The sequence below is a fragment of the Neopsephotus bourkii genome, unplaced genomic scaffold (genome assembly GCF_033783945.1).
Source record: "Neopsephotus bourkii isolate Nb327-2 ecotype Australia unplaced genomic scaffold, CSIRO-AGI_Nbou_v1 NB_39, whole genome shotgun sequence".
In the NCBI taxonomy this organism is placed as follows: domain Eukaryota; kingdom Metazoa; phylum Chordata; class Aves; order Psittaciformes; family Psittacidae; genus Neopsephotus; species Neopsephotus bourkii.
Window position 1 is genome coordinate 1,451,440 of NW_026900556.1, and position 14,503 is coordinate 1,465,942.

A 14,503-nucleotide genomic window follows, 5' to 3' on the forward strand; every position below is an offset into this window, starting at 1 on the left:
GGCAGCCAATCACCCAAGCAGGGTCCGAGAAGTGGTTCTGCTCTAGCAGCACTGACCAGGTCAGCCCATGTTGTTTATCTGTCAAATTCCCCCTGATATGGGCTGGTGCCTTTGGCTGGGCAGAGAAAACTACAGATAAGCCCTCTTTCTGGCAGCCAGGGACTATCCATCATTCGCTGTGGCTCCAGTGTTGAGGGGAAACTATGGCTTGTAGGAGATGAAGAACATCTTGGAGATGGTCCTGGTACCCTAAAGTACCTCAGAGGAGCCACAGGAGAAGATAGAGACACTGGTATCTGTGATTCTTCCTGAGCTTTCTGGCATCCTGGCTGTTATGTACTGCTGGCAAAAGTGTTTGTGTGCCTAGGACAAAGGGATATTGTGGGGAGAGAGGCAGAGTCCTCCATCCCATCCAGAGAAGCAGGGAGGGCCTCTATGAGGAGCTACCAGCCTTTACCTCAGTGCATCCTATTTGATCTGTGATCTACCATTGCAAAAACCCTGGAATAACCCTGATGTGGCAAGAAAAAGTGACTCTCCTCTCCACACACCCAGTAAACCCCTTCTCCCACTGCCCTAGCATGGCCTGGAGAGGCTACCTCTGCTTCCCTTTTGTAGACATCCCTGCTATTAGCTTTTTGCCTTCTGACACTGCAGTAGCTAAACACCACTGCATGTCCCAACAGCTGACCTAGGCCCTAAGTAAAGACAGATCTATCCCAGGTTGTGTTAGCTTGATGTGCAAAGGTGTTGCATTGATCAGGTACAACAGGACGCCAGCCACATGAGCACTACCGCTCCTCTGCTGCACTTCCAGCTGTGTGATCCTACCCAAGCCCCTCTAGATTCTCTTGCTCTGGAAGAGGCTTTGATGAAAGATGCGTCTCCTGGTGCTCCACTCCTGCAATGGCTGGCTGAAGCACACTAGAGTTCCTCCTGTGGCTCTTCTGCTCTGACATCAATTATTTCTGCATCACTGGCCCACACCTTGGCATTTCGGTTGCTCATGCAGGCAACGCATACAGCAATCTGGGAAGCCTGTCAAGAGCAATTCCTCATAAAACTAAGCCTCTGCCAATCCTTTCCAAGGACATAAGTCCTCCTCATCTTCCTTCCAGCACTCTCCAGCCAAAGCAATAATCCTGGCAGCAGGAAAACAGGCTAATTTATGCACTGGACCCAAGAGAAAATGGACACATTTGTCTGCTTGGAAAACGGAGGCCATCTGTGTGGATTCCAGGACTAGTGGAAAGGGCCAGACAGACAACCTTGGAGAATAAAGTCATCTCACTGGTGCAACCACAAGGCTGAACTGAATGAGCTCCCTTTCTGGGTATCCACCAGTGTTAACAGCCAGCAGACTGGTGGCTTCTTTAACTACTGATTTCTGCTTCACCACACAAATCTCTTGGGCATCTCTGTATTTCCTCCCAGCTCGCAGCACATACCTATCTTCCAAACCGTGCCTCATCTGCAGTGCTTGCTGCTAAGACATGTCTATTCTTGCTCTCTGAGCTTCACAGTCACTGTGGGTTTTCAGCATCTGGCAAAAGCAGACTTGTTTCTGTCCCACAGCTGCTGTTAGGCAATGCCAGAAAACCTCTTCAAGAGCTGAAGCTGAGATAAGCACAGGAATTACAGCACCAGGAAGGGTTAAACTCCTGGACAGGAGCAAGCTACTGATCTCTGGGCACTGATAGAACAAGGAGGTCTTCACATTTTTCTTAGCAGAGAGTCCATGTGGGGGAGTTTCAAGCTTTGAAGACAAAGATTTGGACTTGACGATCTTACAGGTCTTTTCCAACGTAGTTTATTCTGTGATTCTATAGGAGGTATAGTCCTGCATTTAACTGATGTGCCATCCACAGACCAAATGAGAAAAACAAGGAAAAAGAACCCAGATCTTGTTAGGAAAGTTCCCTATTTTACTATTGCCCTTTGGAAAGCAGGGGATGGGAAAAGCACTAAAGGATTACCATCACATAGGAGTCTTACAGAGCAGACATTGCTTACAAAACCAGTGCAGCCACCAGATGTATGAACAAGAGAATATTCAGCTGAAGCACAGGAGTGCTGTAATTCTTTATAATGCCTTAATGGGGCCAGAGCTCATCAAGAAGAGGAAAACACTTGAAAGAGGTCTTGAAAACCTGCTTTGTACTGAGTGGTGATAGTTGGTTCTCTAAGTATTACTCATGCTGCATCTGCTGCTGAATAAAATAGGAAGCTGATGAAAATCACCCCAAAAGAGGAAAAGTGTAGAGCAATGACAATACCTTGTCATTGTAAGCCCATAAATGGACATTTTACATACACCAGACAAAGGATTTCCCTGGGAACCTTAATGAATAAACAGAAAAGGATTTTTTCTTGTCACTTTGCAGCCACATTCAATGAGGATTTTCCAGCTGTGGTTTTAAGGGAGGTAGGAACTTTGCCCCTGCCTTTTAAATGCAAGCTGCAGCTTTAGGAAGAGTGATTGTTGTCAGAGAGGTCTTCCCAAATTTCTCTTCTCATTTGCTGCATTTCACTGGAGGACGAAATAGCATTTTTATCTGCTCAAGATCTGCTTGGAATATCCCTGGGGATTCCCCTTTACAAGAGACTTTGGATTGAATATAAACTGCAGAAACGCCCTAAGGAAACAAAAGGCCTGGCCTGTAGCCACCTTATTGTTTGGGGTGGAGAGAAAATAAGAAGAGAAGAGAAAATATGCTCTGTAATCACAATGGTTTTGAAAGAAGAAGAAATAGACACAAATCAAATGGTTTCTTGAAATACCAAAACAGGGGTCAGGTTGGTAAATTCCATGCTTTAGTGTCAGCCAAAATCCTTCACTGAGAAGGAAATCTGAATACCATAGAGCAAATGTCTGAGATTAGAAACATCTTTATGGCAGTGATGAAAAGTAAATGGGTCTTTCCAAGAAAAAGAAATTCCCCTTGTTTTCCAGTTCATTTTGAATAGACCACAGGCTTCTCTGTGCTTAGCAACGAACTCATAGGGGTATATTTAGGTAATTACATTTACTAGTTCTACTGATTCTCATATGGCCACTCCTATTCTGGAAGAGAAGTCTACACAGTGTCTGCTTTTTGCCAAGCTGCAGTGGTATCATCCTGCCTTTGAGATATGATTCCCTCTGCAGGCAGCTGATCAAGATGTGACTGCCCACCATGGTGTGCTGCCATCTCCCTGCGCCTGTGGGGCTGGGAGAGGGAAGGCCTGGCTCTCCCTGCACTACACTACCTTCTATTAGGATAGTGTGGGACCACTCGTAAACTCCTTCAGCTATGGGATGTTTTGGAGGGGTTCAAAACTAAGGACATGTCAGACCATCCCTGTGCATGGTAGAAGTTCTGTTTCTGAATTGCCAGCTCAGAGAAGAAGGCTGCAGAGTTCCTCTGCCTCATTCTTTGTGGGTTTGAACCTCTTTTTAGTACTCACTTCTGGGTAAAGTGTGGCAGTAAATGTTTCCAGTAATGTCTGGAATATAGATCACCTGGATACAGGATCCTGGTGATGGATGGAATTGGAATGCGTAGGCAGCTGAGCTGACTCTAAAGACTGAAAGATTGGGATGCAGACCATTAAATGTAGAAACTGGCAGAACACAGCTTAAATAGCATAAGATTTTAAAAACACAGGAACTCCAAACTTCTTGGAATCCTGATGTGCTTCAGATCTTTTTGAGGGAGGAGTGCGACTCAGCAAAAGGTTTCTTTCCTTCTTTTTCCAAATAAATGGATCCATAAAAAAGCAGTGCCAGGAACTGAACACTTAAAGGACCCTATCGAATATTAAGACTGGCAGCATTGTCGTTTCTCTTGCAGCTCATGAGGATATGGTAATTTGAGACCCCACTTCAAGCTTTTAACATCTCCTCTACTTGTCTTTTATAGTCTGCAGTTCCACTGCAGTCAATAGGTGTCAATAAACATGGTTGCTCCTCTCTCACAAAGAGAACTGCTGAGCTGGAGGCTGTCTACTTCCAATGCTGTCACCAACAGCTTTCTCTGTCTCTCCTTGTGTGTCCTGAACTTGGCAGTGGAAGCTGCGTTTTATAAGAGCTCTGCCTACAGCAACTGGCTCTCTGTTAACTTTCCATCACTGTGGTTCTCCCATCTAATATCATGTGAGCAGGATGTGCCATGCAAAACTCTGCTACCAAGGCACAGGTGGCTCCTAGTGGCCACCAAAGACAGTGGCACAGAGCTGCCCCTAGGCCCAAAAGGCATAGTCTGCCAAGGGGAACAAACTGGGCATGGATGAAGTCTGGGAGGTTACCTGGGGAAGTGCTTGTACCACTGTGTCCAGGAGAGCTCGCATCCCAGTGGCCATTTTGAGCAGTTTCAGCACTATAAAGAGAATCAAATCCTGGTCAGCAGGGCTAGGGAATACTGTGTAAAACCCATAAAAGAAAATCTGGCTTCAGATGCTGTAGGGAGGGTTTATATCTCTCTTGCATCTCTTCATACAGATAGTAAGCTCACTGCATCCTGGCAGGGCTCACAGAACACCTGAACATCCTGACTATTTCACACACCAGTTAATGTTAAGGACATCAGTAAAACGGAGCAAAAGGCACAAAAAGTCCACTGTGCCCTAGCAGGAAAATGGGAGAGTGATGGGGAGATATTTCATTAGTGAAGAACATCATCTCAAGCTCTGATGCTCCCTTCTCCAGTGCTTTCTGCTTCTATTTGCTATGAGTATAAAAGGTCTGTGATCTGAATTAGAGACCAAAGGTGCCACTAGAAACACCCATAAACCCCCCCACAGCTCATCACCGATGTGACATTTTGCAGCCTCATCACCCAGCTGCTCTCAAGTCAAACTGAAACAGCAGGACTAGAAGAACAAATGGCCAAACCATTTCCTGAGGTGCCTGAGGGATGGCTGGAGACCTACGGAGCAGGCCATATACCTCGTGCTATCCTCAGCACCCGCATGATGCGGATTATGGTGGGGTTGATGGGCAGTGCAGCATTCATCTCAATTTCCTCCAGTGTGATTCCCACGATTGATAACAGAACTATGGCCAAATCCAGCTGATTCCACCTAAGAGACAAAGAGAGGAAGGACAAAGATCATACGTGGACAGACATCCAAGAGTAGAGAATCGTCTGTTAATAGCCAGCACAAGCAAATCCCAAATGCCTCTCCTTTCTCACATCTGGGGCCATGATCATCTATGTGGTACAAAATCAACTCACTGCAGCTGGCCCAGCCTGATTCTGAGCCACAAGCTGCTGTAGCCTGTGACTTAGAAGTGTCCCTGCTTACCTTGTGGTCTCTACTGTCCCCCTGCTATCTACTTGGAGCCACTCTCAGGGACAAGGTACTAGGCCAGAGGGACGTTTGCTTGATGCAGTACCTCTGCTCTCATGTTATGTCACTTGGCTTTTGAATTACTCCACTGATTTATAGATATTTTATCGACATTTCCACACCAGTACAAGAAAGACAGCAAGAAACTGTCTTTACTACACAATTACCCTCATAACTCGTATTGTTTATTGCAGCTTTCAACCACTTTGTTAGGATAAATGAAACAAACAAGCTGTTCATGTGGAAAACTGTCCAGTCTTACCCTGCTCCCCACCAGCAAGTCACCACACCACAATGTGCTTTCATACACATTTGTTTCTGGCTAAATGTGAGGCAGGATAAAATCCCTAGGTCCTTGCAGGTGCGATTTGAAGGCAGTGGGGCTGAACACAACTACCTCTGTCTTTGCCAAAGGCTTTACAAAGGCAGCTGTCTACCAAATGACTGATTTGGGCTGCAAAGGAGACCTGTTCTGAGGGACTCTGTGACCTTAGCCTGGCAAAACTACTCTTTTGAGGATTGCATTGATGCCAGCAAATTGTTTCTGACCTCTAAGGTGAGTTGGTCAGATCTGGTGGGGAGGCAAATACCAGGGGAAAGAATGTATTTGGAATGTTGTAAGAATCCCCAAATTCCTTCCGCAAAGCAATACCATCAGTTCTTAGAATGTTTAATACCTAGACTATAAAGTTTGCACCTATGGAGAGGCAGCCCTTTGCTCTTCCTCGCACACAGCATGTCATGCAGTCATAATGATGCTACATTTACCCAGCATCTGGCTTTGAAACTGGGTCAATAACAGCTCTACCCCAAACACAAAGGAGTTTCAAATACTCTCACCTGTCCTTAAAGAACCTTCGAAACCCAAATGCCACCAACTTCAGAACTGCCTCGAACACAAAGACTATGGTGAACACATAGTTGCAGTACTTCAGGGCTTCATCCAGGGACTGAAAAGAGAGACACCAGTTAGACCAGCCCCACCTATCCTTTCCTAGACCCTCTGAGGAGTCACTGGCAGGCTCAAGGATGGCATAGACACAGAAATATAAGAAGTAAAGTTGTAATAGCTTGCAGAGCTGTTACAAAACTGCACTGAATCACACCTCAAAACTCAACTAAAGGCTTAGATACTGATGCAAACAAAACCCTCATAAGCACTAATGCTAGTCAAGAGCTATCAATCCTCCAAATTCAGTGCACAAATTGTTCAGTCTGGGTCAGAGAGAAATTCCATCCTTTCCCCATCTAACAAAGTTTACTTCTTCTGAACTGTCTTGCCTTGGGTAGAATAAAAGACTTGATGGATCATTTCTTTATTCCAGCATGGCAATCCTTAGGACAATGGCTTTGCTTCAAATGCTCAGAAAAAGAAATAACGCTAGAGATGGATTAAATCTTGCCTTCTTGAACCATGTTACATCTCTAGAGCTGGGCAGAGGATGGCCATATTTGGTGCAATGTTCATGCTCTCCACATTGCTGCCCTCGGAAGTCAGGAATCCACAATGTTTATACTTTAAGATGATGAGTGTTTATAGTGGATTTCATTGCAATTGTAGGCCAACAATAGCAAAAGAATCTTGATGGGATCTTAAAATAGATAATTGCAGAGTGAAACAGCTCTGTGGTTGTGTGGGATTTAGGAAGAGGAGGGAGGAAGGGGGAATTTAGTTAAATGCAATATAGGTCTCTTACAAGAAGAAAGACAACAAGGAAGATCAAACCAGACACAACTGGAAATGAAATGCAATAGAAGGGTCTGCAAAGCAATGTCTGCTTTGCTGACAGAGGGAGCCTCAGGACACAGGACAGCTCTCCTCATCACGTGTGTGTGGTGACTGTGCTTTGCTGAGCCCAGATATGTGGGATGAACGTGCACTGGTTATTTGGGAACAAGAGCTGAAAGTTTTTTGGATGTTGACATTCCTCAATGCATTACAATACCTGGTTTTGTTCCAGAGCCTGAAATGAAAGAGCAACTATAGAGTATTTGGGACAATTTACTATTTCACCTGAAGCACACTGCCTGAGCCTGACTTCTTATATAAACTGTGATGGTTTGCATTCAGATTTTCAACTCTGTTTTACATGAACATAAACCAAGTGTAAGTAAGAACTAATCTAGATAAATAATATTTATATGAGAAACAAAGGCTGTTATGCAAAGGAATTACTGGGGCAGAACAGCACACAGTCAGCTGGTGTAAAACACACACACGTTACCCTGAAGCTTGTGCCCCTCTGGCTTTAGCATCCAAAAGGCATTTGCAGGTTACCTGCCAGACCATGCACTACTAGAAAATAAATCTTGAGCTTAGAGCTTTGTGAATAATGGAATGGAACATTAATAGATGCAGAAAATGGACAGGCTGTGTGATTTATGCCAAAGGTTTGTTAGGAAAGAATGATTTTATGATACGTAAAGAAGGGTTGTACTTAACAGTTGGTTTATTCTAAATTCATTGAGGAAAAGAAACGTTGCTCTGCATGCATCAACTTCATGTTTATATCTGTTGGTGGGATATTCCAAAACTCTGGACTGTTTTATAGCTCGAGGGGCAGTCATGTCTGGGATCCAGAGAGGAAATATTTAGCCTGGTCTTTTCCTAGTAAAAGTTTAGTTCACTTTCTGTTATTCTCTGGGGGGTTTTTTGCACAAAAGCAATGGGAATCAAGCTTTTGGCTGAGGCAAGTGGCTCCCAAATGGTAGAGCTGGTGTAAAGATGAATGGATTGTAATGCTGAGTCTGAAGCCTACTGAACAACAGGGAATGGTCCCAACAAAGTGGAGCTGGCTGTAGACCTCACTGCTCAATGGTATCTCAAGGGAACAGTGTACGGTCCTCAGGTCCTCTGCTATCCCAACTGTTTCACATTTGATGTGCAGCTCATACCTTTGGCTGGTTGTAGTGCTCCATCGACATAGTGATGACATTGACCCCAATGATGAAGGTGATGAAGAGGTCGAGATAGTGGCTGGTGCAGAGGGTGTGGATGTACTTCCTCGCTGGGGAATAGTCAGCATAGTAAGGCCTGCGTTGGGCTTCTGCAGGAAAAGGAGACAGAAAGGTAACACAATGAACACAGGCCCTGCTGCATGGTTGGCAACCACCACAACGTGGCCTACAGGTCAGGTCTTACACACACCCTAATGCGGGGCAAAGCCTGTGGCAGAACTTGTTCAAGCAAGCCATGTGTAATGGCCAAGTGACTCCACCTAGCACTGAGAACTGCAGTAGCTGAGCCAAAATTCTTGTGCCTGCAGAATGGAGCTCCACAGCTTTGACAACCACGTTCTTTTTCTCCCCCAAGTACTCTCTGTCCTTACTGCTCTGTCTCAAGCTAGAGGACAGCATCTCCACTTCATGGGACTCTTGTCACATCAGGAATGGTGAAAAGCAGGAGGGAAATTAGACCCAAAGCCAAGAGACTTCAAACCCATCAAAGCTTCAACTCCAGTTTAGAGGAAAGGCTCAGGGCAGGTCTAATTTAATCCCGCTGATGTCAGGCATGTTCCACATAAGAGAACATACCCTGAGCTCAGCTTCTGTTACAGAAGGCTTTTGGCATATTTTAAAGGTCTAAAGAAGACACAGTGATGCCTGTGGCAAAGTAGGGCACATGCATGAGGGTTATAGCACACAGGAGAGCATCACAGTAATGGCGTGGGGTGCTCAGCGTTTGCCTCTACAAAGACCATCAGCACAAGCTCCTCTGGAAATATAAAACCAAGGGCATGGTTGCATCTAAAACACCACTCAGGCTATGACCACATGAATTTTATACCTTTGTCTCTGCTCAGGACTCGTTTCTTGTCTTTGAAATGGGGATATTTCTGCAGATGACCAAGTGCCTGGGGCTGTTCCAAGGAGAGAGTTTAGACACTGCCCTGTGATCGAGTTGTATTTACTGCGTGTGTCTCTCTTAAATTAGACCATGACCACAGGATGGTTGTGGGTGCTTGGATGGAGACACGTATTTCTCAAACTGCAGAAATGTAAATACTCAGAGAGTGTACTTCAGGCCACAGTCAGTGTTGTTGTAGAGTTTGCAAGTGGAAGAGACATGTTGGGTCATACTAAGTCACAGCAGGATTGTTCTTAACATGTTTCAGCAAATTCAGCATAAGGAGCTAGGAAAGAGTTGGAAATCAGGAGGTAAATAAGTTCAAAAGTACTCAGTGCCTCCCTGAAATGCATTTTCCACTCCTCTGATCTTCCTGATATCTTTCAGTTAAAGTGACTTTTGAAATAGGTTTTTTTTTGGTAGCACAACTGATGCCAGATTCAAGCCCAAACCCTTAAAATTGGATAAAGGGAACCTGAATCTGTTGCTCTCTTTCAGCTCCTGTTTTTTTCTGGTAGTTAAAAGTGGAGTGGAGGCATTTGAAAAACATTTCCTGACCAGGGCCACCAAGACTGCTTTTTTGCTCCTAATGTGTGTGGAAAAACAAGATGAAAGCAAACACAGTCGTTTCGGATACATTTTTCTCTTGCTTTCGTGTGCCACGTGCCTTCGTCCTACTGGTCATCTTGGACTGGTGGAGCTGTGTTTGCTACTGAGCTCCGCTGATCTGCTGTGTTTAAAACATACTAGTAAAAACATAGCAGTATAATATTTCTTTGAGCCTGCACAATGTGCTTTCATGTGTGTTCAGGATTGCAACAGACTCCTTAGGTTTGTGTTTGGAAATGTCTTCTTGGAAATGCAAAATAGCAGCTTGTTGGGTGGTCCCAGAATACCCCAAATAGTCAAATGTTGTATTAAGGGACTATTTATTAACAGCAAATGGTTGATTAATGGAGCTCAGAGCAACATTAGCAGTGCTGTGTGGTGTGTGGACACGCTGGCTAGGAGCACAGAAGGAAAACAGGCTGTAGGTGACTGCAACTACTCTCATTTAGGATGCACTACACCCCTGAAGGCAAGTTAACAGATGAAAGAGAAGCTTCTCCTGGGGGAACACATACAAGGATAGTCTGGGATAAAGTTGACAACAGCTTGAAACACGTGCAACAACACAGTCATGCTCGGTGCAGTAACCCATGCAATGTCCATTAGAGGAGATGCTGCCCATGCGAGGCTAATGGTGAGCAGGGGTGTGCAGGATGGACAGGCCAGCTTCTGCTCTCGGTGGTGGTGACATTGGGTCAGGACAAGCCCATGGAGCCACAGGGGTTGCAGGAGGGTGAAAGCAGTGAGATGTCAGCCACACAGCCTCACTGCAGCCCTGATCCACTCCGGGTAGGAGGGAGGCTGCATTTCAGAGCTCCAAAGCCCTCATCTCTGCTGGCTCAGTGGTCATCCCTGGTCCCTTTAGGAACAGGAATTTTACTTCAATCAACAGCACAGTGAGTGGCTCTGGCTTCCTCTCAGTTCAGACACACATTTTTACTTCTTAGTGAGGATAATACTACATTATTCTCCCCAGTTTGGGTGTTAAGTGTTTGTTGCACAGCCTGCTTAGCCAGAGATGCAGAACCTGCAGGAGAACCTGTATGAGAACAGTGGACCACAGGGATGCGGGCACAGCAAACAGGGGAGCTCTAATGCACCATTAATTACTGCAGGCAAAATGCAATCTGGGCCTGGTTTTTCCAGGGAAAGAGCTTCTGGGATGAGTCTCCATTCAGCCAACTAGCAGACTTACATCAAACACGGACAAGTATCCCTGCAGCTGATGGTTTGAATTGGTGGAAATGCAGGAGGGAAAGGAGAAATCATCAAATATACATAAAAGGAAAACCAGAGTCCTTTCTCGACCCTACTTCTAGAGGCTGGCTAAGGCTTGAACTTCACCTTTCTGCGGAGTATTTAAACTACTTTGCTGGTGATTCTGCTGACATGAAAGTTAATGAAGCACTGTCTCTTAGCTTAAAAGCCTTTAGGTTGGCATTCCAGTTGCTAGCTACAGCTTCTCCATTATTCTCCTCTGCATGAAACATTAGAAAGCCCTAATGGGTTTATACGGATGCTTGGCAGAGAGTAGCTTTATACCTGCAGCTGCCTGGAAAAAGAAGCTAGATAGTTTGATAATTCCCTAGCTGGAAATACTAAGCAGATGTGCCCAAACTTTTAGTTACAGCTCAAATATTTCTGCTGGATCAAGCCATGGTTGTGGCATTTAAACAGCACTGTGCTGCCCACGACTGCTCTCCCCTACAGAGGAAGACTTGCAGTCAGTGCTGTGAAAGGCATCTCTGCTCGGTTTTAAACCAAACCTGGCCTCTTCCTTCTAAAATGCCCAGATGCTCAGCTCTGTGTTGGGAAATGCCTCAGGGAAACATGGCTGTGACCACGCTCATACAGAGCAGGAAGCAGCAAGAAAAGCATTTATTTTCTGAGTTCTCCAATCCTGGGGTCTTCCCAGAGACCAGTGACTTGGTGACACTACTGGAAGGCACTCTCTGCTCCCAAGCTCGGGCCTCCCCATGCTGAGCAAGGCATCTCCAGCTTTTCCAGCATTGCCTGCACTGCTTTCAGCACACAGCATCACCCAGAGCCCACTCACAGCCTTTGAAGACCAGGAGCACTGCCTGTGTGTGACCTTGACAACAAGTTCTGCTCAGGGCTTCACAGCACAAACAGGAGGGTTGGATTTGGCTTTGTATCATGAATACAGAGGAGATGAAGCTGATCCATGTGGTTTTAATATAAAAATTCAGTCTGGGGAGGCTGGTTTTGGTCTGTGTCTTCTGAAAACCTCATTAAAAGGTTAGGAGCTGCAGGACTGTTAAACTACACTATACGTATTTACACAGGGGATAGAGTGGATGGAGGTAGTGACTGTGTCAGAAAAATATTCTAGTTTATCTTGAATTTTTACCTTCATATTAATAGTACACTGTGTATTTCTGCCTTGAAAACCACATCAAATGCATTTCTGCAGTGTATTCCAACCCCATGCCCTATTCACTCATGTGAGCTAACTGGCAAACCCAGGGCCTCCTTTCAGGGCTGAGTTTCTTGTAGCCTGCGTCTGAAGGCTGGGCTGCTCTCATGGAACCAGCACCCTGCTGACATGTTGGGTCCATGTTTGGGGTAAAGGTTGCACTTGATATTAAGGTTTATTCCAACCTAGTTGATTCTGTGATTTGCTGTTGCTGGTGCCTCGAGTGATGCTTGTTGCAGGAGCGCAGAGAATCGAGGCATGCTGACAAAGGCTGGGGGGTGTCACCCTGTCCTGTCCCTTCATAACAGTGGCTCTCAGATGGGAAACAAGAAACCTGTTGGAAAGGTTTGAGGCAGTTTCTGACAGAGATGTGAGCTGAAAGGGACCTTCCTGCCAGGTTCCTGAAGGTACGCCCAAAACAGGCATGTGATGATTCCCCATCCCACCTGCATGGGGTCTGATGGAGGAGCTGTGTCCTGCTGCAGGGCTGTGTCCTCCATGGAGCAATCCCTCTGCCAGGCTGATAGGTCTGCATACAGGGTCTAAATCCTGGGCCCAGCCTGCAGATCCTGGGATTTGTACGCAGGGCCTGCCCAGATGGAAACATCCAGGCACTAATAAGCTGTAACCCCTTTCCAGGCATGAGCCCAAGCCTACTATGGCTCAGTGATGCACTTATCTGCGTGTAGATACCTACAAGATGCTCCAAGACCTCAATACACAGAAATACACACAGGATTACTACACACAGAGGACATTACAGACAGGAGACAGGACACAAAGACAAGATGCCAAGCAGACAGAGCGAGTCCAGATGTATTGCTCAGGTACATCTGTTGGCTATGCTGGATTTGACTCTTGTTACCAGCCCTAATTCTTCTTCCCCTTTATGATCTCCTCAGGCCAACTGCTAGAAATGGCAGCTAAAGCAAAAGCAGGGTTCTCGGCTAAGCTTCCCAATGTAGACTCCTGTGCTCATCCTGCCTCTCACCTGCTCCTCCATATGGGTGACACACACAGCTCTGGGGCATGTGGAAAGCATGTGCAGCATCCCATCCCTGCATGGGTACACAGACATTCCCCCCCCAGACACTCTGCCACACACATGGCACCATCCACATTTCACATCTTTCTGAGTCTGCCATATCCATCATCTTCTGAATCACCCAGAAGGTGAAAACTTCTCCCATTTAAATAATAAAAATAATCCATTAAAACACAAATTGTAACCTTCCAAAATGTGTATCAGGTATTTTACTTCACCTTGTTCATGACTAATATTTGGCCACCAACCTGTCCATGCTGAACAGAGGATGCAGGAGACCTCAGAGCCAGACGATCTGAGGCAACCTGCTGGAAACCCAACACATGGCCAAACATTTAGCCTCTCAGTTGCTATATTGGACTTGATCCCCTTCCAGAAAGCTGTCCTCCTCCCTGTGTGCTCTGCAGTGAAATGTTATAACCTGCATCTGTGCAGTGCCTGGGTCTGAAGCATCTCCTTGATTCTATCCTTCAAGATAGCTGAATAAAGAGGGGCAATGGAAGAGTGTCCATCACTTTGACAGGGACTGGCTCTTCTTGGTGTCTAAGCACAGGCTGTAATAAGATTTACTTACTAATCAGGAACAGCAACTGGCTGGGCTTAAGCTATCCCTCCTTACCTGTGCCCCAGCCTATTTTGTCTAAAGATGCTTAATAATAACCATTGTAAATAAGCTTTTTTTTGCACATAAGCTTTGAGTTTATCTGAATGTCTTCTTGGGTCAGCACACTGGGGGAGAACTGCTGCACAAGCAGGAAGACTCTTGAGAGCTTGAAACTGATTTCTTTTATTGTGCTGGAAATGCTGCCTTCAGGATTTCCACTTCTAATCCTAGCTGGAACTTTGAACTCAAAAAGCAAGATGGGAAAAGGGAAATGAAATTGTATTTGAACTCTTCTACATCTCTGGAGAGACTCAAAGTTGGTTTGCAGCTAGCTGGTTCGATCTAGATTTCATTCGAATCCAGCTACTTAACTCACTACTAGCTGAGATGAAACAGGCTTGGCCTTCACTGTGGTGTCAGATCACTCTGTCATTAAAGCCCTGTGAGACCATGGTGCAAATAGTGATGCTGAAGTCTCCCATGGCTCTAAAAAAGAGGACTCCAAGAGCAGGAAAGCAGCTGAGAGGGTTGGGTTTCTAGTAGGTCTGCGTACTATGTCCTTAGAGCCAGGCAAAATACTATTCAATCTAACTGCAGTTTTCCCAGCTAGAAATGGATACCTATGGCTTG

At 45.5% G+C, this 14,503-nt stretch overlaps 2 protein-coding genes across 4 annotated transcripts in view; one reads left to right on the top strand and one right to left on the bottom strand.

Annotated features, from left to right (window-relative positions):
* Nucleotides 1-14,503, top strand: part of LLGL1 (LLGL scribble cell polarity complex component 1) — a 363,828-nt gene that overhangs the window by 213,032 nt on the left and 136,293 nt on the right. The window lies entirely within an intron of this gene.
* LOC133208630 (voltage-dependent T-type calcium channel subunit alpha-1H-like) overlaps nt 1-14,503 on the bottom strand; it is a 118,169-nt gene that overhangs the window by 12,945 nt on the left and 90,721 nt on the right. For all 3 annotated transcript variants that reach the window (XM_061346660.1, XM_061346651.1, XM_061346643.1), the window contains exons 24-27: nt 8,227-8,378; nt 6,172-6,281; nt 4,928-5,061; nt 4,288-4,358 (exon numbers count right to left, since the gene is read on the bottom strand). In XM_061346660.1, the coding sequence (XP_061202644.1) occupies nt 4,288-4,358; nt 4,928-5,061; nt 6,172-6,281; nt 8,227-8,378 (467 nt within the window). The remainder of the gene's footprint in view (nt 1-4,287; nt 4,359-4,927; nt 5,062-6,171; nt 6,282-8,226; nt 8,379-14,503) is intronic.